Source organism: Schistocerca americana, chromosome 1 (assembly GCF_021461395.2).
Source record: "Schistocerca americana isolate TAMUIC-IGC-003095 chromosome 1, iqSchAmer2.1, whole genome shotgun sequence".
NCBI classification, from domain to species: domain Eukaryota; kingdom Metazoa; phylum Arthropoda; class Insecta; order Orthoptera; family Acrididae; genus Schistocerca; species Schistocerca americana.
In genome coordinates this window covers 185,135,286-185,161,884 of record NC_060119.1, presented here as the reverse complement: position 1 = coordinate 185,161,884, position 26,599 = coordinate 185,135,286, and the positions used below count along the sequence as shown (strand labels likewise).

Below are 26,599 nucleotides of genomic sequence, written 5' to 3'. Positions count from 1 at the left end.
TTTATTATGGTCTTGTATCACCTCCCTGTGATTGCAGCAATCTACTCTCTGCCCATAATGCTTCTAGCTCTCTCTGCATTTCTTCGCCAGCCTGGATTTGCTCCGTTTCACCCCGGAGTAACGCAGCTACCTGACATTTCAAAATTTCCACAATTTCCACAGTTTCCACAGTTACTGCACAGATTCTGGTCATTGTGTAGCCTCTATTTTAACTTATAATACAGAACAAGTAGAGACCGAGTATACTGACACACTAGCAATAAACGAAGACAACTAGACAGCTACATTAATCTTTCTACTTAACATAGCCCACCGGGACTCACTGCTCATTTGTGCTTCGTTGCAAAACCTTTTACAAGTTTCACATGTTACTGGTACTGCTTCACAACACAATAATTCATGTCCTGATAAAATACAATACTGCCACTAGTTGGCCATAAGTACTCTTCCCTATAGTTATCTTGGAACTGTGAAAGGCCTGCAAGATCATGTGACCTGTACAGTGTCACTTTAAAGATCATATGCAGATCCTTCCAACTCAAATTGGCCCAAAATAAAAGAAAAGGTCAACAAAAATTGTTCTCTCACCTCATTGCATAACGACAGAAGTCAATCACTGCTGATCTGCAGGCATGGCCCCTGGACAGTAGCAACAGCTGACATCAGCACATCTTGAATCCAGTGTGGAGGACTAAGAGTTATTCTGACACTAATGCGACTTACACTAAGATGTAGACTTTCACGGCCAGAAATATCATGCCCATTATAATTATCCGGGCTGTTATGCCGTGGTCGGATGATGAATTCTGTGTCAATTCCCAACGTTTCGTCTCCGACTGCGGGAGGCATCTTCAAGGGGGTCCGTAGCTCGATGGAAGGTCCAACACACCCACTGGTGGCGAGCCAGTGGGTGTGTTGGACCTTCCATCGAGCTACGGACCCCCTTGAAGATGCCTCCTGCAGTCGGAGACGAAACATTGGGAATTGACACAGAATTCATCAACCGACCACGGCATAACAGCCCGGATAATTATAATGGACACTAATGCAACTTGTCAGGACTACTTCTTGCCAACAAATCTATAGACATTGGGACATCAGAAGACCACTTCGTAGCGCCATATTTGGAAGAGCGCACCAGATGCGGCATTCTGCTTGGGTGTAGGACAGACAAACAGAAGTGTCGTGGCGGAGTCCTTTCTAGCACCTGGATGCTGATGAGACCTCATTCAATTAACAACCATTTATTAGCAAGAGTCTTACACTCACTCTGTCTTCTTCCCGGCACTGCCTGGCAGTGGTCGTGCTGAGCACACATTGCATGAAGGTGCAGAGCAGCATGTCAGTGCCCAGTGAGGAATTCGCAGGCTCTGGCATTGTCGAGGATCAGTGCTGCAGCCCCGCTGTGGGAGGGTCAGGTGCCTGGTGCATCGCTACAGACTCACAGGGCAGTGGATGTCTGCAGAGCCTCGGCATTCTCATTGGGTCAAGCTGCACTTGAACTCGGTTCCAGACATCTACCTGTCATTGTCGTCAGTTGCCGACATGGCATGTAGATGGAAGACCCAATAGTGACGTGAAGAACAGCCTGAGAGAGGTTCCCAGCATACAGCTGGTGAGGTATTACTTGTACTGCGCAGGAGTAGCAGCACATGTGACTTGCTCCCAAGTTGCGCAGCTCAAAGATGGACAAATCGGTTCTTCAGTCACAGGAGATTGGCCTGGTGCCCATTTTCAGTCAGTCACCATTGTGACTGGCAGGAGTGCACAGCTCATAGAATCGAAGTTCCCTCCACAGCAGGATGGTTGTGGGCTCGTAGCAATGAACTCCCAAGGTGGCAGCGACTGTAGACACTCAGGGCATCCTGCAACTAGTAGAGCTAATGTTCCATCAGTATCCATGATGGAAATAGAATGGCCTAACTCTAAGAGTAAGTAGAAGCAAGGCACGGGGTTTATGGCAGTTGGTGACATGATTCCCCCCCCAATAAAGGTGACCAAATGTGCTCCTTTTTTTTAATTTTTGATCTTGTCAGCACTCTTGGCTGGCCTAATGTTTAATTTTAGGGCTTTATATCATTATTTTAAGCAAAGCTTGCAGTCTGAAAGGATATTGTGTGACCCCTTGTTACAGAAGAGTGTTGTCTGCTCTGTCCTGTTGTCTTAAGTGTTGAATTAGTGTTTCCTGCCAGCCTCTGTTATACCGTATGACGGGAAAAAGCCCCTCTCTGTCTTTACTTTGGCACTCCCACTGCTGACATTGGTTGCACTATCGTTGCATCCACGGTATATGTGTTCCAGTTAGCGTCATCCCTGCTGGTTCTAACAAAATTTTATTCATACACTTAATTATCGTTCTGCTGTGTAACAAGATAGATGATGAGCTGACCAAAATCGGCTCAAAAATTGCAAAATCTTATAATTATATGTTTCTGTCAGTTGTAGATTTGGACACTTAACTAGAATACAGCTTCAGTTTCTATGAAGAGCAGAATAGGTCTCCCCCTGTGGGTCCAGGGGTTAGAATAGGCCCGAGGTATCCCTGCCTGTCATTTGAGGCAACTAAAAGGAGTTTCATATGTTTCGGGCTTTACGTGATGGTCCCCTGTAGGGTTTGACCTCCATTCTTCAAAATTTTCCCGAAGAGCGAGTCAATTGGGGAAGGGCGCCTTACTAGGTGCATTGTGTCCATCGTGCATTGAGATCTTTAGCCCACTTTCTCGTCGTCGCATTGCAGTCCTGCCCATTCTCCATCTCTTGGGGGAGGACACCTTCCTGGGTGCGTTTTCCACCATGCACTATGCAGTGTCGATTTGTGTGTTGACGATGACCATGGACTTCTTTGCACCTGATATCCAGCACGGTATCCAGTTCATTGTGGTGGGGCCACCATGTACCCTGTTGGTTGTAGCCCCCTGACCACACAGGGATCGCTCTGCTGATGCCTGAGCTGATAACTCCCCACATATGCCAAGGGGTTGATACCCATCCCTCTGGGGCATCAGGATTCCCGGCAATGGCCATCTGGCTTTTTCTGCGGCTGGGTGGTGCCCATGGCGAGGGCACCTGGTTGGAGTGAGTGGCATCAGGGCAGATGACACGCGATGAAGTGTAGTCCATCATCTCTTGCTGGTGGTGAATCACCAGCAGTCTCTAAGCGATCACAAGCTCAGTTCCATGCACATAAGTATGTTCCCAAATCGTTCCCCTCCCTGGCCACACCATGGGAGGAACGCCAGGCTAAAGATGGCAGCAGATCTTATTCGCCCCTGTATCTTGTATGTTAGAGAGCTGATGGGGAATCTTTCATGACGATGAAGCCTCAGTTTTTTGTTGAACATTTAGAGGACAAGTTTGGGGAGGTGGAGGGCTTGTCCAAAATGAGATCTGGGTCAGTCTTGATCAAAAGAGCATCCTCTGCCCAGTCGCAGGAGTTAGTCGCTTTGACAAGCTGGGGGATGATTGTGTAACCATCACGCCCCATAAGAGCTTAAATATGGTCCAGGGTATCGTATTTCACTAAGACCTTCTTCTGCAGTTTGACGATGAGCTGCGCGCCAATTTAGAGTGGGGAGGTGTACATTTCGTCCGGCGTATACACCGGGGTTCGAAGGATAGTCAGGTTGCCACCAGTGCCTTCATCTTGGCGTTTGAGGATGATACATTGCCCGAGAAAGTCAAGGTGATGGTCTAGCTGCGTGATGTAAAGCCCTATATCCCTCCCTCGATGTGGTGCTTTAAGTGCTGGAAGTTCGGCCATATGTCTTCCCGCTGTACTTCCAGCATCACATGCCGAGATTGTGGACGTCCATCACATCCCAATACTCCATGTACCCCGTCTCCCATCTGTGTCAACTTTGGAGAGCACCATTCGCCTTGCTCGCCTGACTGTAGGATTCTCCAGAAAGAAAGGAAAATCATGGAGTACAAGACCCTGGACAGACTGAGGTACACTGAGGCTAAGAGAAAATTTGAACGCCTGCAGCCCTTGTATATGACATTGTCTTAAGCTGCGGCTACAACAGTTCTGGCATTGTGAGCTCTGCCAACCCAGGTCACTTCTCAGATTGGAAGACTACACCTGCCCCCTTGATGGTGGGGGGCATTTCCCTCCCTGTTGCTCCTGCACCACCTACTGTGGGAGCAACATCCCCCCAACCATCGGGGATGTCCGTCCCCACTTCTAAGCTGGAGAAGCACAAGTCTTGTTCGGCTTCTCTCACTAGGAAGGGGTCCCTTGGGTCACTCCCTTCCCAGGTTTCTTGTAGTGGGAAAGATGACACCCGACAGTGGCTGAAGAGCCCAAAAGCAGCTGGTCGTAGGGCTTCACACTCATCCTCAGTCGCGAAGACTGAGTCAGCGAAGTCCTCCCAGCCAGGGAAAACCAAGGACCAGCGAGACAAATCCAAAAAGAAAACCTCTAAGACCAAGGAGATTGCGGTGGCACCCACACCACCACTGCCTACAAGCTCTGCGGCTGAGGATGGGGTGGAGATTTTGGCATCCACTGAGGACCTAGAGCTCGCCAGACCCTCAGACACAATGGATATAGACTGCTCAGGCAATAAATTGGTGGTAGTAGGTGACTCTGAGGTGTAAACTGCCTCATTGAATGTTCCATGCCTTCCCAGTCTCACGATATCATCCTCCAGTGGAATTGCAGCGGTTTTTCCCACCGCCTGGCTGAGCTACGGCAACTGTTAAGCTTTACACCTGCTATCTGCATTGCCCTACAGGAAACCTGGTTCCCAGCAAAGCAGACCCCTCCCTCGGTGGCTATAAAGGATATTACAGGAACCGTACAACTATAATAAAGTGTCAGGTGGAGTTTGCGTTTATGTCCTAAACTCGGTCTGTAGTGAACATGTGCTCCTGCAAACCCCTTCTGAAGCTGTGGCTGTCAGAATAAGGACAACACAGGATATAACTGTCTGCAATGTATATCTTCCTCCAGATGGTGCAGTACCCATGAGTGTATTAGCTGCACTGGTTGGTCAACTCCCTAAACCTTTCCTACTTCGGGCAGATTTTAATGCCCATAACCCCTTTGTGGGGTGGTACCGTGCTTACTGGCTGAGGCAGAGGTGTCGAAACTTTACTGTCGCAATTCAACCTCTGTCTCTTCAATACTGGGGCCGCCACATATTTCAGTGTGGCTCATGGTAGTTACTCAGCCATTGATTTATCAATTTGCAGCCCAGGACTTCTCCCATCTATCGACTGGAGAGTACATGACGACCTGTATGATAGTGGCCACTGCCCCATCTTCCTGTCACTGCCCCATCTTCCTGTCACTGCCCCATCTTCCTGTCACTGCCCCAGCATCAGGCACACGGATGCCTGCCCAGATGGGCTTTGAACAAGACAGACTGGGAAACTTTCACCTCTGTTGTCGCCACTGAATCTCCCCCACACGGTAACATTGATGTGATGGTTGAGCAAGTGACTAGTGCAATTGTTTCTGTGGCAGAAAACGTGATCTCTCGCTCTTTAGAGTTTGTAGACTGCCCAGTTGTGGCTCCAGGTGATTTTTAAATGAAGAAATTAGTTTATTCTAGACATTACACCCACTAATGAGGTATAGAATTAGTGAGGATATTCAACATAGAAGGTTACTATGTTCAGAATACCGAAGTAGACATACCAACAATTAAAGGGAACAGCCATGGGTACCAGGATGGCCCCCTCATACGCCACCCTATTCGTGGGTTGCTTAGAGGAAGCCTTCTTGGTTACCCAGGCCTGCCAACCCAAAGTTTGGTACAAATTTTTTTTTTTTTTTTTTTTTTTTTTATTTATTTATTTATTGTTCCGTGGGACCACATTTAGGAGAAGTCTCCATGGTCATGGAACGAGTCAATACATGAAATTATAACACGATTGTAGAAACACATAAAATGAAACAAGTCGTTAGTTTAAATAAAGAAAATCAAGAATGTAACACTGGAATTTGCTTAATTTTTTATCTCTTCCAGGAGCTCCTCGACAGAATAGAAGGAGTGAGCCATGAGGAAACTCTTCAGTTTAGACTTAAAAGTGTTTGGGCTACTGCTAAGATTTTTGAGTTCTTGTGGTAGCTTATTGAAAATGGATGCAGCAGAATACTGCACTCCTTTCTGCACAAGAGTCAAGGAAGTGCATTCCACATGCAGATTTGATTTCTGCCTAGTATTAACTGAGTGAAAGCTGCTAACTCTTGGGAATAAGCTAATATTGCTAACAACAAACGACATTAAAGAAAATACATACTGTGAGGGCAATGTCAAAATTCCCAGACTATTGAATAGGGGTCGACAAGAGGTTTTCGAACTTACACCATACATAGCTCGAACAGCCCGTTTTTGAGCCAAAAATACCCTTTTTGAATCAGAAGAATTACCCCAAAAAATAATACCATATGACATAAGCGTATGAAAATATGCGAAGTATACTACTTTTCGTGTTGAAATGTCACTTATTTCAGATACTGTTCTAATGGTAAATAAAGCGGCATTTAGTTTCTGAACAAGATCCTGAACATGGGCTTTCCACAACAGCTTACTATCTATCCGTACGCCTAGGAACTTGAACTGTTCCGTCTCGCTTATAACATGCCCATTCTGTCTGATTAAAATGTCAGTTCTTGTTGAATTGTGGGTTAGAAACTGTAAAAACTGAGTCTTACTGTGATTTAGCATCAAATTATTTTCCACAAGCCACGAACTTACTTCATGAACTACATTATTTGATAATGTTTCAATATTACACACAAGATCCTTCACTACCAAGGTGGTGTCATCAGCAAACAGAAATATTTTTGAATCACCTGTAATACTAGAAGGCATATCATTTACATAAATAAGGAACAGCAGTGGCCCCAGCACCGACCCTTGGGGAACGCCCCATTTAACAGTGCCCCATTGGGACTGAACATCATTACCACTCTCAATATTGCGGAGGATTACCTTCTGCTTTCTGTTCTTAAAGTAGGAGGCGAACCAATTGTAAGCTACTCCCCTTACTCCATAATGTTCCAACTTCTGCAGTAATATTTTGTGGTCAACACAGTCAAAAGCCTTCGTTAAATCAAAGAAAACACCTAACGTTCTCAACCTTTTATTTAATCCGTCCAAAACCTCACAGAGAAAAGAGAATATAGCATTTTCAGTTGTTAAGCCATTTCTAAAACCAAACTGTACATTTGACAGCAAATTATGTGAATTTAAATGCTGCAGTAACCTTGTATATACAAGCCTCTCGATAACTTTAGCAAACACCGATGGCATAGAAATAGGTCTATAATTGTCAACATTATCCCTGTCTCCCTTTTTATAAAGTGGCTTCACTACCGAGTACTTTAATCGGTCAGGAAACCGACCACTGCTAAAGGAAAAGTTACAGATATGGCTAAGTACTGAGCTAATATACGTGGAACAATACTTCAGTATTCTGCTAGATACCCCGTCATATCCATGAGAGTTCTTGGTCTTTAGTGATTTAATTATTAACTCAATCTCCCTCTTGTCAGTATCATGGAGGAGCATTTCAGGTAACAGTCTCGGAACACTTTTTTCTAAGAGCGCTATATGATTCCCTGTTGGGACTAGGTTTCTATTTAGTTCACCTGCTATATTCAGAAAGTGATTATTAAGTACTGTACATATATGCGACTTATCAGCAACACGGACATCCCCACTACGCACTGATTCTATATCCTCGACCTGTCTCTGCAGACCAGCCACTTCCTTTACGACTGACCATATGGTTTTAATTTTATCCTGAGACTTAGCTATTCTATCTGCATACCACATACTTTTTGCCTTCCTAATAACTTTTTTAAGCACCTTACAATACTGTTTGTAATGGGCTGCTGCATTTAGATTTTGACTGTTTCTAACGTTTTGATATAATTGCCACTTTGTTCTACAAGATATTCTTATCCCTTTAGTCAGCCACCCAGGCTGCCTGTTTGTGCTAGTACCCTGTTTTAAACGTTCTAACGGAAAGCAACTTTCAAAGAGCACGAGAAAAGTCTTGAGGAAAGCATTATATTTATCGTCTACTGTATCAGCACTATAAACATCTTGCCAATCTTGTTCCTTGATAAGGTTTACAAAAGTCTGTACAGCAACTGGATCAGCTTTCCTAAAAAGTTGGTAACTATATTTAACATGTGTTGAAGCACAAAAATCTTTTAGACTTAAAATTTGTGCATCATGATCTGAAAGGCCATTCACCTTTTTGCTAACAGAATGCCCTTCTAATAATGACGAATGAACAAAAATATTGTCTATGGTTGTTCTACTGTTCCCTTGCACTCTCGTTGGAAAGAATACGGTTTGCATAAGATTATATGAATTAAGGGGGTCTACCAGCATCCTTTTCCTTGCACAATCACTTATACAATTAATATTGAAGTCACCACATATAACTAACTTTCTGTATTTCCTATAAAGTGAACCAAGAACCTCCTCTAGCTTTAGCAAAAATGTTGTGAAATCGGAGTCTGGGGATCTATAAATAACAACAGTAAGAAGTTTAGCTCCACTAAATTTAACCACACCTGCACAACATTCAAACACCTTTTCAGTGCAGTACTTTGAAACATCAATTGACTCAAATGGGATACCGTTTTTCACATACATGGCTACTCCCCCACACCGCAAAGAGCTCCTAGAAAAGCTGCCAGCCAACCTGTATCCTGGTAAAGGAAGCCTCTGAATTATCTCCTTATTTAAGAAGTGTTCAGATATACCAATAATTTCAGAGTCAACATCTATAAGCAGTTCACTAACTTTATCTCGAATACCTTGTATATTTTGATGAAATATACTAATTCCCTCATTAATCGGATACCCAAGCTTTGTAGAAAGTGGTTTCTTTGTTAGAGAGACTTCCCTTAAGCAGGAATACCTATCAGCTGACTTCAATCTAAAAAAGGTACAGCTCTAACACCCACAACTACCGGAATTTTCCCATGAGTGATCCCACCACCCCCACCTATGCTGTCACCTATAAGTTTTGCCAACCTCCCCTTCCCATACCTGTTGAGGTGCAGGCCATGTCTAGTGAAACCCGTCCTACTGATAGACTCCACCGACACCACTGAAATGTGACTCATGCCTTCTGTCATCAGCGCACCCCCAAGTCTCATGTTATTACGCCTGACGGCTATATGAAGATGAGGCCGATCGTGACGCTGAAACAGTTCCACGAAATGCACATTCGTGTTGCCAGACTGAGTGGCTATCTTTTCCAGGTCACCATCTATGTCATACTTCCCATCCCTATCAATACTATTACCAGCCCCACCCACAATCACTACCTGATCCTCTTTAGTAAAATCCCTACATAACCCCCCTATGTTAAAAGTCACCTGAGCCAATCCTGCATTAGGCTTCACAATGCTGGTGACCTGGTACTCACTCCCCAAAACTTCCTGCAACTGCTGGCCTACACCTCTACCATGAGAACTACCTAACAGCAGAACCTTCTTCTTTCTCTTAGACATCTTCATGATTTGGACTCACAGTGAAGAACTACTCCAGAATTTCCTCTCCAACTTCAACTCCTTTGGTTCCATCAGATTCACCTGGTCCTACTCCAAATCCCATGCCACTTTCCTTGACGTTGACCTCCATCTGTCCAATGGCCAGCTTCACACATCCGTCCACATCAAACCCACCAACAAGCAACAGTACCTCCATTATGACAGCTGCCACCCATTCCACATCAAACGGTCCCTTCCCTACAGCCTAGGTATTCGTGGCAAACGAATCTGCTCCAGTCCGGAATCCCTGAACCATTACACCAACAACCTGAAAACAGCTTTCGCACCCCGCAACTACCCTTCCAACCTGGTACAGAAGCAAATAACCAGAGCCACTTCCTCATCCCCTCAAACCCAGAACCTCCCACAGAAGAACCACAAAAGTGCCCCACTTGTGACAGGATACTTTACGGGACTGGATCAGACTCTGAATGTGGCTCTCCAGCAGGGATACGACTTCCTCAAATCCTGCCCTGAAATGAGATCCAACCTTCATGAAATCCTCCCCACTCCACCAAGAGTGTCTTTCCGCCGTCCACCTAACCTTCGTAACCTCTTAGTTCATCCCTATGAAATCCCCAAACCACCTTTCCTACCCTCTGGCTCCTACCCTTGTAACCGCCCCCGGTGTAAAACCTGTCCCATGCACCCTCCCACCACCACCACCTCCTCCAGTCCTGTAACCCGGAAGGTGTACACGATCAAAGGCAGAGCCACGTGTGAAAGCACCCACGTGATTTACCAACTGACCTGCCTACACTGTGAAGCTTTCTATGTGGGAATGACCAGCAACAATCTGTCCGTTTGCATGAATGGACACAGGCAGACAGTGTTTGTTGGTAATGAGGATCACCCTGTGGCTAAACATGCCTTGGTGCACGGCCAGCACATCTTGGCACAGTGTTACACCGTCCGGGTTATCTGGATACTTCCCACTAACACAAACCTGTCAGAACTCCGGAGATGGGAACTTGCCCTTCAGTATATCCTCTCTTCTCGTTATCCACCAGGCCTCAACCTCCGCTAATTTCAAGTTGCTGCCGCTCATACCTCACCTGTCTTTCAACATCATCTTTGCCTCTTTACTTCCGCCTCGTCTGACAGCTCTGCCCAAACTCTTTGCCTTTACAAATGTCTGCTTGTGGCTGTGTATGTGCGGATGGATATGTGTGTGTGTGTGTGCGCGAGTGTATACCTGTCCTTTTTTCCCCCTAAGGTAAGTCTTTTTGCTCCCGGGATTGGAATGACTCCTTACCCTCTCCCTTAAAACCCACATCCTTTCGTCTTTCCCTCTCCTTCCCTCTTTCCTGATGAAGCAACCGTTGGTTGCGAAAGCTTGAATTTTGTGTGTATGTTTGTGTTTGTTTGTGTGTCTATCGACCTGCCAGCGCTTTTGTTTGGTAAGTCACATCATCTTTGTTTTTAGATATATTTTTCCCACGTGGAATGTTTCCCTCTATTATATAGAATTATATAGTAAGGATTATATCTGGTGTTAATTCTAAAACATCCTGCAGAGATCTCTTCAAATAAGTTTTAGACCTATGCTCAAAATATATCTATCTGACTTATACGCCAAATCTCACTGCAGCTTTTACAAGCTCATTGGTTTTATATATTTCACTAAACCATGTACAATTTTTTTAGGCTTACCACCAGATACACTGGGTGGCCACAGAGAGAGGTTTCTTAAGCAATTTAAAGAGCTGAGACAGTTCTACCTTACTGCAAATACAATGCAATACTTCAAGTCCCTTATACAAATTACATTGTTGCCAGAGGTGAGTAAAAATGATTAAAGGAATAAGTTGCAATATTAATGTACATTTATGTGTAAGTCAGATACTGTTTACCATCATAGTCAGTATTCCACTTAGCTTTAGTATTGAATTTCTTTTCATAATTCCTGTTTGACTTTCTCATTACCTTCTATGCCCATGTATTTTTTATATCCTTCTGAAAACATATTTAGTATGTGCTTCAGGTTTCTCTTTTTCAGGTTTTCACTGATATTGTTTTATTTCGCTTCTTTGCTTTATTGTGTTGTACTCTCAACAGTAATATAACAACCTTCCACAGTCTTGACATAATATTTTCACTACATACCTCTTGACGATCTGCTTATCATCTTACCTCTGTTGGCCCTCTTTTGTCATCTTTCTTATAACATAAGGGTATGTTAACTTCCAGTTTTGATGTTCAGACAGATTGTTTTCAAGTTACTTTATCACTAACTTAATTTTATGCAGATTGGCGTCTCCACTAAATTTAAGGTACTGCTGTGGCTTCTGACTGCAACAAGGATGACAGTGTCAGTTTCCACATTTGTTTCAGATGTGAATAACTCATTCTCCCCCCCCCCCCCCCTCCCTTCCACCCTTCCAATTCATTGCCCATTAAATGTAAGATGACAAGCTATAAGCTAATGTTCATTTGGTTCCAACTTTTGTCATAACCATTTTTTAATTAATTGGTTGGTTGGTGTGTGTGCGTGTGTGTGTGCGCGTGTGTGTGTGCGTGTGTGTGTGTGTGTGTGTGTGTGTGTGGGGGGGGGGGGGTCTATACATTAACATGGAAAAAGTTAAGTTTTTACTTTTTACTGTTGCAAAACAGGCATGTGTGTGTATCTTTATATCATCACTAGTTAACCAAAGAACTGCTTGCTCCCTGAAATTCATCATCACTCAGTAGGTCTGGTGCTCCCGTGTCCTTTTGTGTATTATGTGACTGAACTGTTTGAAAGCTTGGGGGTGTCAGTATGATTGGATAAATAAAGTTGTGCCCTGAAAGCTGAATGTTTGCTACTAGCTGCTGAGATAGTTTTTAATTCATTTCTTGTTTCACTTATTGTGGAGAAATATATCCCCACCTTTATGAACTTCTCACTTGACATCAGTAACTACAGTATTTGTGGCACAATAGTGTTGCAGTCATTGTTTAACATACATGTGTTTATTGACTCTAAAAGGTGAGGTCTATTTGCTGGCAACAAGTTCGGAACATTTCTCTCACAAGTGGATTGTCTTCCCAACAGTTAAAACATAATTTTTAGAGAAGACTGATCTTTAACACTGTCATACATTCTTCCAGTGAATAGATCGTGAACTGTATTCTTTCCTTATCAGTGCATCTTTGACAATGAATCAATATGCAAATTACCCAAGCTCTCTTTAAATCCACAGCTTGTGTATATCCTTCCTTCCCTCCCTCCATCTCCTCCTCTGCCCCCTCTCTGCCCTCTCCTCCTCTGCCCCCTCTCTGCCCTCTCCTCCTCTGCCCCTCTCCTCCTCTGCCCCTCTCCTCCTCTGCCCCTCTCCTCCTCTGCCCCTCTCCTCCTCTGCCCCTCTCCTCCTCTGCCCCTCTCCTCCTCTGCCCCTCTCCTCCTCTGCCCCTCTCCTCCTCTGCCCCTCTCCTCCTCTGCCCCTCTCCTCCTCTGCCCCTCTCCTCCTCTGCCCCTCTCCTCCTCTGCCCCTCTCCTCCTCTGCCCCTCTCCTCCTCTGCCCCTCTCCTCCTCTGCCCCTCTCCTCCTCTGCCCCTCTCCTCCTCTGCCCCTCTCCTCCTCTGCCCCTCTCCTCCTCTGCCCCTCTCCTCCTCTGCCCCTCTCCTCCTCTGCCCCTCTCCTCCTCTGCCCCTCTCCTCCTCTGCCCCTCTCCTCCTCTGCCCCTCTCCTCCTCTGCCCCTCTCCTCCTCTGCCCCTCTCCTCCTCTGCCCCTCTCCTCCTCTGCCCCTCTCCTCCTCTGCCCCTCTCCTCCTCTGCCCCTCTCCTCCTCTGCCCCTCTCCTCCTCTGCCCCTCTCCTCCTCTGCCCCTCTCCTCCTCTGCCCCTCTCCTCCTCTGCCCCTCTCCTCCTCTGCCCCTCTCCTCCTCTGCCCCTCTCCTCCTCTGCCCCTCTCCTCCTCTGCCCCTCTCCTCCTCTGCCCCTCTCCTCCTCTGCCCCTCTCCTCCTCTGCCCCTCTCCTCCTCTGCCCCTCTCCTCCTCTGCCCCTCTCCTCCTCTGCCCCTCTCCTCCTCTGCCCCTCTCCTCCTCTGCCCCTCTCCTCCTCTGCCCCTCTCCTCCTCTGCCCCTCTCCTCCTCTGCCCCTCTCCTCCTCTGCCCCTCTCCTCCTCTGCCCCTCTCCTCCTCTGCCCCTCTCCTCCTCTGCCCCTCTCCTCCTCTGCCCCTCTCCTCCTCTGCCCCTCTCCTCCTCTGCCCCTCTCCTCCTCTGCCCCTCTCCTCCTCTGCCCCTCTCCTCCTCTGCCCCTCTCCTCCTCTGCCCCTCTCCTCCTCTGCCCCTCTCCTCCTCTGCCCCTCTCCTCCTCTGCCCCTCTCCTCCTCTGCCCCTCTCCTCCTCTGCCCCTCTCCTCCTCTGCCCCTCTCCTCCTCTGCCCCTCTCCTCCTCTGCCCCTCTCCTCCTCTGCCCCTCTCCTCCTTCCCCTCGCTCCCCCTGTCTGTCTCCATATTATCACCCCTCCTCAATACAAGGTTGCTGGTTCTTACTCCCACAGTATTTTTTTTCCGGATAGTAAGTAACATGTGTAAAAAAGATTGGTTGAAATTGGTCCACTGGTTTAGGAGTAGTATTTTATAAATTGTGTGGACTAGTGAGTTCTTAACAGCAAGGAATTTGCTACTGGCATTGATGTCTGTCATAAGTTTCATGTATATATTCTATTCAAAATTAAAATGTTGCCACTGCTTATTTCTAATTTCAACCAGCTTCTATCCCAAATATAATACATAATTTGGATACTAATCCCAAATACTTCTACAGTTCACTAATATTTAGTTTTTGAATTCTTTCCTCAAGTTTCAAGGACACACATACCCCTCCAAAGCAGTTACAGGTGGCTTGGTCTTGGTTCTGCAGTGTACTACATTTACTTGCTAATTGGGTTTACAAAGTGCTATTTCTAATCCAAGAAAAAAAGTTGACATGGACACAACACATCATATGACACCCAGGTATCTGTTCATTTTGTTTAACACTTGCACAACTGATTCAGAGAATGACAATAATTCTCCAACTGATAGCAAAACTCAAGAAATTGGTCTCCTCCTCCTCATTGCTGTTGCTGGCTTTCTTCTTTCTGTTGTTGCTGGCTTTCTTCTTCCTGTTCTTGTTGCTGCTGCTGCTGTTCTCCCATCTCATCACTATATCTCTCAAGCAAAAATATGTTTTATTGCTTAATAATAGAAGGAAGAAATTGGAGGAATGATTAAGTTGCTTGAGAGATATAGTGATGAGATGAGAGAACAGCAGCAGCAACAAATCTGAAATATTTCTCTCCACAAGTGGATTGTCTTTTATATGTGTATGTTTAAAATGATCTATAGTTTTGTGTATAATGGCTATTGGAAATCTAGTGCTGTGATGACTGTGATCATCTATTGTAGTTTCTGGAAAATTGAGTTTATTTGCCAGTGAAATTATGTCTGGTTAGTGTTTAGATCTGAACATTCAGAGTGGTTAAATGGCAAGTGTGAATACCATGTAGTGAAACTAAACCCCTTGTTGTGCTCTCTGTGTTATCCCACACTGACATTTTACTTCTACTTTGCTCTTTGGACATTGTCTTAAGACTTGCGGTAATATGTACATAATAGGGCAACAAAAGTGACACTGTGTATTATTATCTGTAATATTACACAGCTTTGCATTGCTTTAGCGTACTGAATATAATCTTTTTCAAGCAATAAAAATGATTATGCACTGGAACAACTGGAGTGTCAATATGATGTCAGGTCGAAAGGTGTTAATTACAGCATTTTATTTTTAATATATACTTTAAAATTAGATCATGGGTCAAATGAATAAGAGCAACCAGTTGAGAAATCAAATGAATTGCTAGTACACAGGTGCTGCTCTTCGTGACATTAGGAACACTGTTTGAAATTTAAACTGTGCTTTCAATTTTAAACAAAGGTCTTTCCATGTACTGCAATAGTTTTATATTTGTTTTCTTATTGGTGCTGTGACAAAAATAATGTATCAGAATTACAATTTCATTATGTTGTAGAAATACAGCTACAACATAGTAAAAATGTGTAACAAAAGCATGTTTCATAGTAAAACCTAGATATCAGTTTAATGTAATACATTACAAACCAATGTACTAGTGAAAACCTTGTTATTAATTATTTATTAAATTAAACAGTAACAGAAAATATGTGCATATTAGTTGAAAGTAAATATTACTTGAATTATTAATTAGTGTGGTTAGCACCCAGCAGAAATTTATAAATTATGTTTGCGTGTAGAAACCACCGAACTTCTTAGTGGAAGCCGATCTTCGCAGTTATGTGACACCAGTCGTAGTGCTTCCACCAGAGGAGAGTACTCATGAAACAGAGTCTACTGATGGTACCCTGATTGATACTACTGATGCGGGATCAACTGGAGAGTTATTGGATTTACATAGTCGAAATGGTTCCATATCGCCAGATGTACTAGCAGAAAGGTGACAATTGTTTTCTTATAACTAGATGTGGTTTTACATATAGCTAATAATCTAGGAGACTGCATCTATTTTCATTCATTTTGCTATTATAGTTCCTTCAGATCTTTGGTAAAGTAATTTCTCTAGCTGGCTGGCCTGCAGTATGTAGGCTACTTAAGAGTGATCCAGTGACCATTTGAATAATTGTTGTACTATCAATGTGTTGTTTTACTTTGTGAATGAAAATTATTTTTAGAAACACTCAAGTTTCATACCACAACTGCAATAGAAATGAATTTTACCAAATAAAGTTGTATAAATGGACTGAACATAGTGGAAAATCCAGAATGACATTGTTAATAGAAAAGATTGCTACTCACTATATAATAGAGGTGTTGCGTAGCAGACAGTAAGCATTCCTATCATGCGCTGCTGCTCGCAGTTGTGTGTATGCGAGTTGAATAGTTTTGTGTGTGTGGGAGGGGGGGGGGGCTTGTCTAATTCATAAGGCCCTTTGGCCAAAGGTTTACTTGTCTTTACAGTCTTTTTGTTGTCTCTGACTCAAAAGCTCCACTACATGGTGAGTAGCAATCTATCCTTTTCATAATGTTGTCTTTTAACATACTAATATCTGAAGTTATCCCTTAGAATGTTTACCTGGAAATATGTTTTATCTTTATGTGCATTAAATTGTTTGAAATGTCTCCTTGACTTATGCAGATCCTCTATATGAAGACTTTTTCTCTAGCTCCACTTCCGCTACTGCTTTCGTTAAGTCGCTGCTACTCCTTGTTTTGTTGCCTGAAGACAACAGAGCCGCCAGATACAGCATAAATTGCTAAGTTAATGATTTGCTGCTGTAGCTCAACTGCACTTGACATCCTTTCAGAACAATGTACTTGTCTGTGGTGCTTTAGGTGCATGAAATTCGGACATGTCTTCACATTGCAATGCCAGCCCAGTCTGTAAGGACTGTGTAGGACAGTTGCAGGTGAATGTTTCTTGTGTCCCTCTCCCCTTATATGTCAACTGTTGAGAGACCATTCTCCTCGTTCACCAGACTGCACACACACACTCTCTCTCTCTCTCTCTCTCTCTCTCTCTCTCTCTCTCTCTCTCTCTCTCTCTCTCTGAGGGAGAGGGAGAGGGAGGGAGAAGGAGAGGGGGGGGGGACATAGGGCTCTGAACAGACCAACATACCAAGAGACCAAGAAAAAGTGTGAGCCTCTTCGCCTGCACGCGTGACAGTGACGTGCTACAGCTGCTCAACCTTGCCTGCGCCTTGATGGTTGGTGGCTCTCCTCCTGCTGCTTCCCCCACACACATTTTGGGAGCAATGGCTCCTTATCTACTGGGGATGTCATCTCCATTCCCCCAGCCAGACACGCATCACCCTCATCCGGATTCTCCCACCGGGAAGGAATCCCTTAGGACACTCCCCCTCAAAGGTTCCTACCAATCTGCAACCAGGTATTGGCCAATGGCTGTGTGTGGCTTCACAACCTTCTTTCCAGTCATCTAAACCCATTAAGGAGAAGAAAGATAAAAAGGTCTTTCAAGATGGAGGAGGTCCTGCTGGCCCTCACACAACTGCTTTACGCATGTTCCGCTTCTGTGGCTGAGGAAGCGATCCCGGCAGCCTGTGAGGCTCCAGATAGCACCACACCGTGTGTCTCAGAACCTGTGTATTGATACCATAACGTCTCAACAGGTGGTAGCAAGTGACCCTGGAGCTTAACCTGCCTCCTTGGTCTCTTCATGCCCTCACAATATATCCACAGCATGATTCTGCAGTGGAGTTGTAATGAGTTTTTCCACCCCCTGGCTGAGCTACAATGTCTCTTAAGCTCTACATTGCCCTTCAGGAAGCTTAGTTTCCAGCAACATGGACTCCTGCCCTTTGTGGCTACCAGGGATATTTTAAGAATCATGCTGACTATGGTAGGATGTCGGGTGGAGTTAGAAATATATTCTGGACTCTGTATATAATGAACATTTGCCTCTTGATACGACTTTGGGGGCTGTGGCTGTGGCTGTTTGGGGGAGGGCATTTCAGGATTTTACCATCTGTAATGTGTCTCTCCCTCCAGATGGTGATGTACCTCAGAATGTATTGTCTGCATTGGTGGTAAGGATATCAAGAACTTACTGGAAGATCTCTCCCTTTGTCTCTTGAATACTGCTGCCAAACACACTTCAGTGTGGAACATGAAACTTCACTTGACCATTGATCTTTCTGTTTGCAGCCATGGTCTTCTCCCACTCAGCTACTGGGGCGATGTGGTGGTGACCACTTCCCAATCTTGTCTGTCTGTCAGCATCACTCCCCCGGACACCCACCTATATGGGCTATCAAAAACACCAACTGGGGTGCTGTAACCTCCACTGTCATTCTTACCTCTCTGCTAAATGAAGCTATTGACATGGCTGTCCAAGATGCAACAGCAGCCATACTATCACTGGATGACTTAGTGATCCCCTATTATTCTGGATCCCCATTGGAAAGACAGTACCTTAGTGCCTCTCAGAAATTGCAAAGGCCATTAGAGATCACAGATGGGTGATAAAATCTTCTCCGGTAGCCGAGTCAATGCATTGTTCTCCAGCAACGTTTCAGCAAGTTTCTAGCTTGCCATCTTCAGGCGAAGTGTTGGGTTCATGTCGCATCCAGAACTTTGTAGCTGCTGGACCATTGACTAATGGATAGGATGTCACAGTGAACTGCAGCAGTACGTCCTTGTCCCATCAGCGTTGCAAGAACACAAGTCTGCTCAGCAAACTCTCCTTCTTGATCCAGAGTTTTTGCAGCGACTTGATGCTGCATTGTATGTCCTCCCCATAGAGTTGCGTTATATGAGAATGCAGGCTTCAGATCAAGAAGGCAAGTTTTCTCAGCAGACTCATGTTCTTGCAGTGGTGTCGCAACAAGGACGTACTGCCGTAGTTCACACACTTGCGACATGCTATCCATAAGCTCATGGTCCAGTGGCTATAAAGGTCCGGATGAGATGTGAACATGGCAGTTCGCCTGAAGATAGCAAGTAAGAAACTTGCTGAAACGTTTCCGGAGAATGACGCATTGACACTGCTGTCAACCCAACAAGATTTTAGCATTGATATTCACCAAGAAATCCTGCATTCTCATATCTTAGATGGACTCTCCAGTTCCATAAGTGGCATCAATCAGTGGGTCACCTCTTTACCTTTAAATGGCTCCATGACTGGGTCTGCCACCTAATAAAGTAACGGAAACGAGAATGCTGGGAGCATTACATTTCAACCATTGGACTACATACACCTCCTTCACAGATTTGGGTGAAGATCAGGCAACTCTACGTATACCAGTCCCCTGCAAGTGTACCTGGTATTTCCTTGAAGTCTGCTGTTTTCACTAACACAGACACAGTCACCATACATTTTTCTCTGTATTATGCTCAAGCCTTTGCATCTGAGGACCTTCAACTGCCCTTTTGTGACATCAAACAGCGTGTGGAGCTTATGCACTTATCTTTCATTACTTGCCACCTGGAGCCGTTTAATGCTCCATTCAGTGAATGAGAATTCCTTAGTGCCTTAGCCCTTTCGCAATCGGGAGGACGACGGTTCAGTCCCGTGTCCGGCCAGCCTGATTTAGGTTTTCTGTGATTTCCCTAAATCGCACCAGGCAAGTGCCGGGATGGTTCCTTTGAAAGGGCAAGGCCAATTTCCTTCGCCGTCTTTCCCTAATCCGATGAGACCGATGAACCCGGTGTCTGGTCCCTCCCCAACAACAACCCAACCCTTAGCCCTTTGGCCTGAAACAGCCACAGGGCCAGACTGCATTCTTAAATGCCTATCGGCACATTGTCAGTGTCATCTCCTTATCATTTTCAACCATGTCTGGAGCATCATCACACCAGTACTGAAACTGTGTAAGATCACCTTGTGATGAGCAGCTATCACCCAGTTAGTCTTACCAGTGTACTCTGTAAGTTGTCTGGTACACATGGTGAGCCGGCAGCTGTGTTGGTTCCTAGAATCGCAGGGCCTTCTGGGTCTGTCCCAGGGCCATTTTCGTTAAGGCCGTTCCACTACTACTAATTTGATTAGCATGGAGTCTGCCATCCGGACAGCTTTTGACCAATCTCAACACCTTATTGCAGTCTTCTTCAACCTATAAAAGGCTTTTGACATCACATGGCGACACTGCAGCCTTGCTACCTTACATGAGTGGGGTCTCTGGAGGCCAGAGTCCAATTTTTGTCCAGAACTCCTTGTCACACTGTACTTTGTGGATTCAAATTGGTACTTGTCCCAGTACACCCCTGTCCAAGAGAATGAGGTCCTGCAGGGCTCTGTATTGAGTGTCCCTCTCTTTCTAGTGGCCATCAACTGTCTAGCAGCAGCTATGGGGTATCCAGTATCACCCTTCTTGTAATCAGTTGATTTTCGCTTTGACTATTGCACCTCTAGTGTGGGTCCTGCTGAATGCTGACTGCAGGGCGCCATTCGTAAGGTGCAGTCATCGACTACCAACTATGGCTTTCACTTTTCAGCTCCCAAGATTCATGTCGTGCACCTTTTTTGACGTACTGTTCATTCACAACCAGAACTATACTTTGATGCATATTTGATGTGGATTCTCCTTTTTCACCAGCTTAAGCATAAGTCCTGGCTACATCTCAATGCACTTAACTGCCCCAGTAACACAAGCTGGGATCAGACTGCACTGTTCTTCTGCAGCTTTATATAACACTGATCCTGTCCCGTCTTGATTATAGGAGTCTGACATATGGCTCAGCATCATGTTCAGCATTTGTCACTGGCTTTGATACCCCACTGTGGGATGTGACTTGCAGGTGTGAAATCACCCTTCAATACATCGTATGTTCCCGTAATCCTCCTGGCCTCACCCTTCATAAGTCATTGCCCTTTTCCCGTTCCAGCACTCCACTGTCCTCTATTCCACCAGCATACCTACAGTCTTGTACTTCTCCCCTTTTCCGCTACCACCGCCTTCCGTCCGAGTTCCCGACTGCGCCTATTTGCCATGCCACATCTCTACCTCACCCCTGTACATTCCCACAAGCAGCGCTTTACCATCCCCCATCCCCCATCCCCCACCCCCCACCCCACCCCCTACCCCGCTATTGCTTCCCCTCCTCACCCAGGTTCCTCCTCTTCCCCACCACCCAGTTACCTCTCCCACCAGGTACTCCTGTTTAAGGGCTGGCCTCAGCAGCCAGACTGTGGTCATATGTGTGTAAGTTGCACTTGCGTCTGCGTGTGTGTGTGTGTGTGTGTGTGTGTGTGTGTGTGTGTGTGTGTGTGTGTGTGTGTGTGTATTTTTGATGAAGGCTTTGTTGCCCGAAAGCTCACTTTCTGACAGTCATTTTGTTGTGCTTATCTGTGACTCAGCATCTCTGCTATATGGTGATTAGCAACTATCCTTTTCATAGTACTGTTACGGTCCATCCTGGATTTTCCATTGTGTGATTCTGTACCATGTTAACATTTTGTTTTGTATAGCGTTCTTCAATGGTTAGTCACAATATAAGCAAAATGGAGATTGTTAGTGAAATCAATTTCTTGTTACAGGGACAATTTAATTGAACACCTACATATGGAAATAGCACGCCTTCGTCAAGAAATTCAGAGACTAATAGCAGAGCACAAAAGGATTGTGGAACAATTGAATGAGCGAATAATGGACTTGGAGACCCAACTAGCAACAAAGGTTTTTTGGACTGAAGACTATAGAGAATAATAGCTTCATTAGAAGGGTTAACTTTGGTGGACTTGTGTGTAAAATTGAACTGAAGGCAATTGTCTTCAGTTGATCATTTGCATAACCATTGCTATCAGACCCATTTTTGTGTAATGCATGCCTGCCCCATTTTTGTGTAATGCATGCCTGCCCCGTTTTTGTATAATGCACACCCACCCCTTTTTTTGTATAATGCATGCCTACCCATTTTTGTATAATTCATGTTGCTGTTGTTGTTGTTGTTGTTGTTGTTGTTGTCTTCAGTCCTGAGACTGGTTTGATGCAGCTCTCCATGCTACTCTATCCTGTGCAAGCTTCATCTCCCAGTACCTACTGCAACCTACATCCTTCTGAATCTGTTTAGTGTATTCATCTCTTGGTCTCCCTCTACGATTTTTACCCTCCACGCTGCCCTCCAATACTAAATTGGTGATCCCTTGATGCCTCAGAACATGTCCTACCAACCGATCCCTTCTTCTAGTCAAGTTGTGCCACAAACTTCTCTTCTCCCCAATCCTATTCAGCATTCTTCTGTAGCACCACATTTCGAAAGCTTGTATTCTCTTCTTGTCCAAACTAGTTATCGTCCATGTTTCACTTCCATACATGGCTACACTCCATACAAATACTTTCAGAAACGACTTCCTGACACTTAAATCTATACTCGATGTTAACAAATTTCTCTTCTTCAGAAACGATTTCCTTGCCATTGCCAGTCTACATTTTATATCCTCTCTACTTCGACCATCATCAGTTATTTTACTCCCTAAATAGCAAAACTCCTTTACTACTTCAAGTGTCTCATTTCCTAATCTAATTCCCTCAGCATCACCCGATTTAATTTGACTACATTCCATTATCCTCGTTTTGCTTTTGTTGTTGATCATCTTATATCCTCCTTTCAAGACACTGTCCATTCCGTTCAACTGCTCTTCCAAGTCCTTTGCTGTCTCTGACAGAATTACAATGTCATCGGCGAACCTCAAAGTTTTTACTACTTCTCCACGAATTTTAATACCTACTCCGAATTTTTCTTTTGTTTCCTTTACTGCTTGCTCAATATACAGATTGAATAACATCGGGGAGAGGCTACAACCCTGTCTCACTCCTTTCCCAACCACTGCTTCCCTTTCATGCCCCTCGACTCTTATAACTGCCATCTGATTTCTGTACAAATTGTAAATAGCCTTTCGCTCCCTGTATTTTATACCTGCCACCTTCAGAATTTGAAAGAGAGTATTCCAGTTAACATTGTCAAAAGCTTTCTCTAAGTCTACAAATGCTAGAAACGTAGGTTTGCCTTTTCTTAATCTTTCTTCTAAGATAAGTCGTAAGGTTAGTATTGCCTCACGTGTTCCAACATTTCTACGGAATCCAAACTGATCTTCCCCGAGGTCCGCTTCTACCAGTTTTTCCATTCGTCTGTAAAGAATTCGCCTTAGTATTTTGCAGCTGTGACTTATTAAACTGATAGTTCGGTAATTTTCACATCTGTCAACACCTGCTTTCTTTGGGATTGGAATTATTATATTCTTCTTGAAGTCTGAGGGTATTTCGTCTGTCTCATACATCATGCTCACCAGATGGTAGAGTTCTGTCATGACTGGCTCTCCCAAGGCCATCAGCAGTTCTAATGGAATGTTGTCTACTCCCGGGGCCTTGTTTCGACTCAAATATTTCATTGTATTAGTGGCAGTGTACAATATAAATTACTGGATGTGTCTATCTTCACTGGATGAGTAAGCCACAGCACAGAATAATCTGCTGGAAGTATTTGATTTGCTACATTGTGTGTTGACTTAGAGGTAAAAATATGTACTGAGGTACCTGCTGTTTTGTTTTCAAGATTGCTCATTCACCTGCTTTGGTCTGTGTGTTTGAGGCAGTGTAGTCTAGCATTCTCTAAGAATCACTGCACTTGCTGCGACATTGAGATTGGTACAAACTGGAGACTCTGTCTCCCAGAGAGAATATAAGAAAAGCCAGTTACAGTTGAAAGTAGCAGATACGACAACATTCCTTTTTAACTGTATTGGCAGATAAAATAGAAGAAATGTGAATATTAAAAAAATGAAAACCATATGAATTGCAAAGAAGGTAAGTACTGGTGAATAGGAAAATGAGGGGGGTTGCTTCTTCTCATCCCCTTGTCCCTTGTCTTCGTTTTTAGTATATGTGCAGCACAATGGTTCATTAAAGATTATCGACAGTTAAATTTTTTACTTATTTATTTATTTTGGTAGATATTTGCAACACCATGATGCAGCATGAAAATAAGTTTTCATATATCCTAGTTGCTGTGCGGGGTTCGGATATTATTCTTCAGCTTGAGAAGTTAGGATTCTTTAGCTCAGCTGAGTACACTTTGAGCAGACATTGGTGTGGGACATGTTACTGAACACTAATTCTGGCAGTCATTGACTGTTTTGAATAATAATTTAATGTATCTGCAAACATCTTCTTGGAACTCATATGGTGAAATGCCTCAATTATATTTCCAGTTGTGTAATCCTGGGAGAAAACACATTACCCCACTGTAAACAATGTCTTCTACCATCTGTACTCTGCATTGTGGTAATTTCATATAAAATACCTCCAATCATTACCATGTCCCTAAGTGAAATGTGATGTCCATATTTATAGATGGAAGGCGTCCTTGCCATTGTAGAGTTCCACGTCAATCGCTTGTATCAACTGCTTCCCATTTGATCAGACAAGCTGAGAATATACCTCCTTATATGATAAGAATGGGTTTCGGATAAATTCTGGTAATTGTTTCCATAAATCACTGTAGACAACAAAGATATTGTTTGCACCTTTCACTGTTGTTATGGGGAACATTATCCCTAATGTTTTTCGCATCTGAACTAATATAAAATGCTTAAAACTCCAGGTCAGTAGGATGTTATTCCTCAGTGAAGAGGAACATGGGGTGATAGATGATTTTATCTGCTTAGTGATGAAACATTGTCAATTGTCAACGGTTCTCATGCTTCAGTGACCTTGTAAGTTTCTGCAGTGAGCCACACAAAGAAGGGGTCACAAACCCAGTGAACACACTTAGGGAACCTCAGTGATACTGTTGCACTAAGGTGTTACGCCACAAAGAGAAATTTCATAATGGCAGTGGAGCAGGAGGTTAGTATTTAGTATCGTGTGACTGTTGAATTAAGACATGGATATCAGAATCCATACATATTTCTTTGCAGTATTGAGAGTAAAATTAGCATACATTTCTTCAGTCAAACATAATATATGTAGTTTATTTGGAATAAATTTTCGTGTAGTGGTGGCTAAGTGACAAAGCTCTAATATATATGACAAGATGGTTCCAGTTTGTTTTATTTGTGGTGGAAAATCGTGGTTCCGCCATTCCAAGCCGATCTTCAGGCTCTTGTTAATTCATTCTAACTTTTCAGCCGAGTAACCGTCTTTCATTGGGTGATTTGCTGTTTCCTTGATAAACAGTGACCTGCATTAGTTTTGATATGTTATAAGATTATAAAAATATACAAATTGGAAGCATTAAAAGTGTGTCGTATGGTTGAGGCATTGCTTGGCACATAAACAAAACTGCTGAGCTTTATTGTTAAACCAGTATTCACAGGTAATAGAAATGCACATGCTATACTGGCTGATTACATTGTGCCAGAAATACAGACCAACTGGTGTGAGGAACTGTGTTAAGTGGAGTAACAAGGGCAGAAAGGAGTCAGGGTCGAGGGGGGGGGGGGGGGGGGGGGGTGGCGAGGCAGCAAGTATGTGAAATGGGAATGTGGCACCATTGAGCTTGCTCTGGCACAGGTAGGGAGAGTTGTGTATGGGACACTGTGACTTAACAGGAGTAGAACAAAGGAAGAAGGTAAACTGTGAGAGGTAGGTGGGTGCGAGTGCAGCGGTGGAAGTTGGTTTGGGACAGAGGGTGGTGATTTAGGCCAGGGAGATCATAGGAATAAAGACTGTCTTGAAGGATAATTTCTATCTATGTATTTCTGAGAATCTGTTGTTGTTGGGAAAGGATCCAGATGGCATGGACTGTGAAGCAACCATTGGAACTGAGTATGTTGTGCTCAGCAGAATGTTCTGCCACTGGACAGTTAACTCAGCCCTTGACAACATCAGTTACAACAGAACTTGTCTATGATACGGCTCCTATCACAGGTGACCCTGCCCCTGGATAGACTGTAATTGTAAAGGGATTGGAGTAGGGTGTGCTTGATGCTTGCATTGGATAGGTCTTGCATATGGATCTACTGCAGGGGTATGATTCATGTGGTAAGGTTTGGAAGTATGTATATTGCATAAGAATGGAATACCACATTGAGAGGTGCTTGAATGCAAGTGTGACATTGAAAATAAATCTTTGGATAGGACTGAAATTTATGTAGGATTGATAATGCTGTTAAATAGGTTGCCAACAGTGTTTTGGGTTTGTGTCGTATGTTTTGAGGGATGTTGGGAAGGAGTTTGGGCTATGTGGATATGCAGGAAGTCAGCAAGGCAGGGCCCAAGTCCTACTTGGGTTTGATGAGGCAGTTCACTTGAGGCATGATAGGTATTGTTTGCAACTGATATTCCAAAATGGGTGTTGGATGTCAGTAAATCGGAAATGTTTAGGGGTGGTGCAAAGACTGCTGCTCAAAATTTTTATGGCAGTGATTTCAGTTTGGTAAATGGGGTGCAGGTAGTTAAGGTTGCTTGCTAAAAGAATTTTCTGAAGGGAGCAGAGGTGGTGTGGAGCTTGTTTCGTGATTTGTTTGTCCAGTGGTAGATTAGTGATGGATAGGGACAGGCAGGCTTTGAAGATTTGAAGGTTGTCATGAAAGGAGTGGTGGTGTTCAGAAAAAGTAATTTTTATTTCTGGCATGTTTGAAAGCAGGGAGGGGAGGAGGAGGAGATTGTATGGGT

At 44.2% G+C, this 26,599-nt stretch overlaps 1 protein-coding gene across 4 annotated transcripts in view; it reads left to right on the top strand.

Annotated features, from left to right (window-relative positions):
* Positions 1-26,599, top strand: part of LOC124553683 (huntingtin-interacting protein 1) — a 487,550-nt gene that overhangs the window by 398,391 nt on the left and 62,560 nt on the right. For all 4 annotated transcript variants that reach the window (XR_006968504.1, XR_006968171.1, XR_006968527.1 and 1 more), the window contains exons 7-9: positions 11,177-11,310; positions 15,767-15,966; positions 21,523-21,661. Coding sequence is in view for 1 of the 4 variants with exons in the window: in XM_047128283.1 (XP_046984239.1) it covers positions 11,177-11,310; positions 15,767-15,966; positions 21,523-21,661 (473 nt within the window). In the remaining 3 variants the exon portion in view is untranslated. The remainder of the gene's footprint in view (positions 1-11,176; positions 11,311-15,766; positions 15,967-21,522; positions 21,662-26,599) is intronic.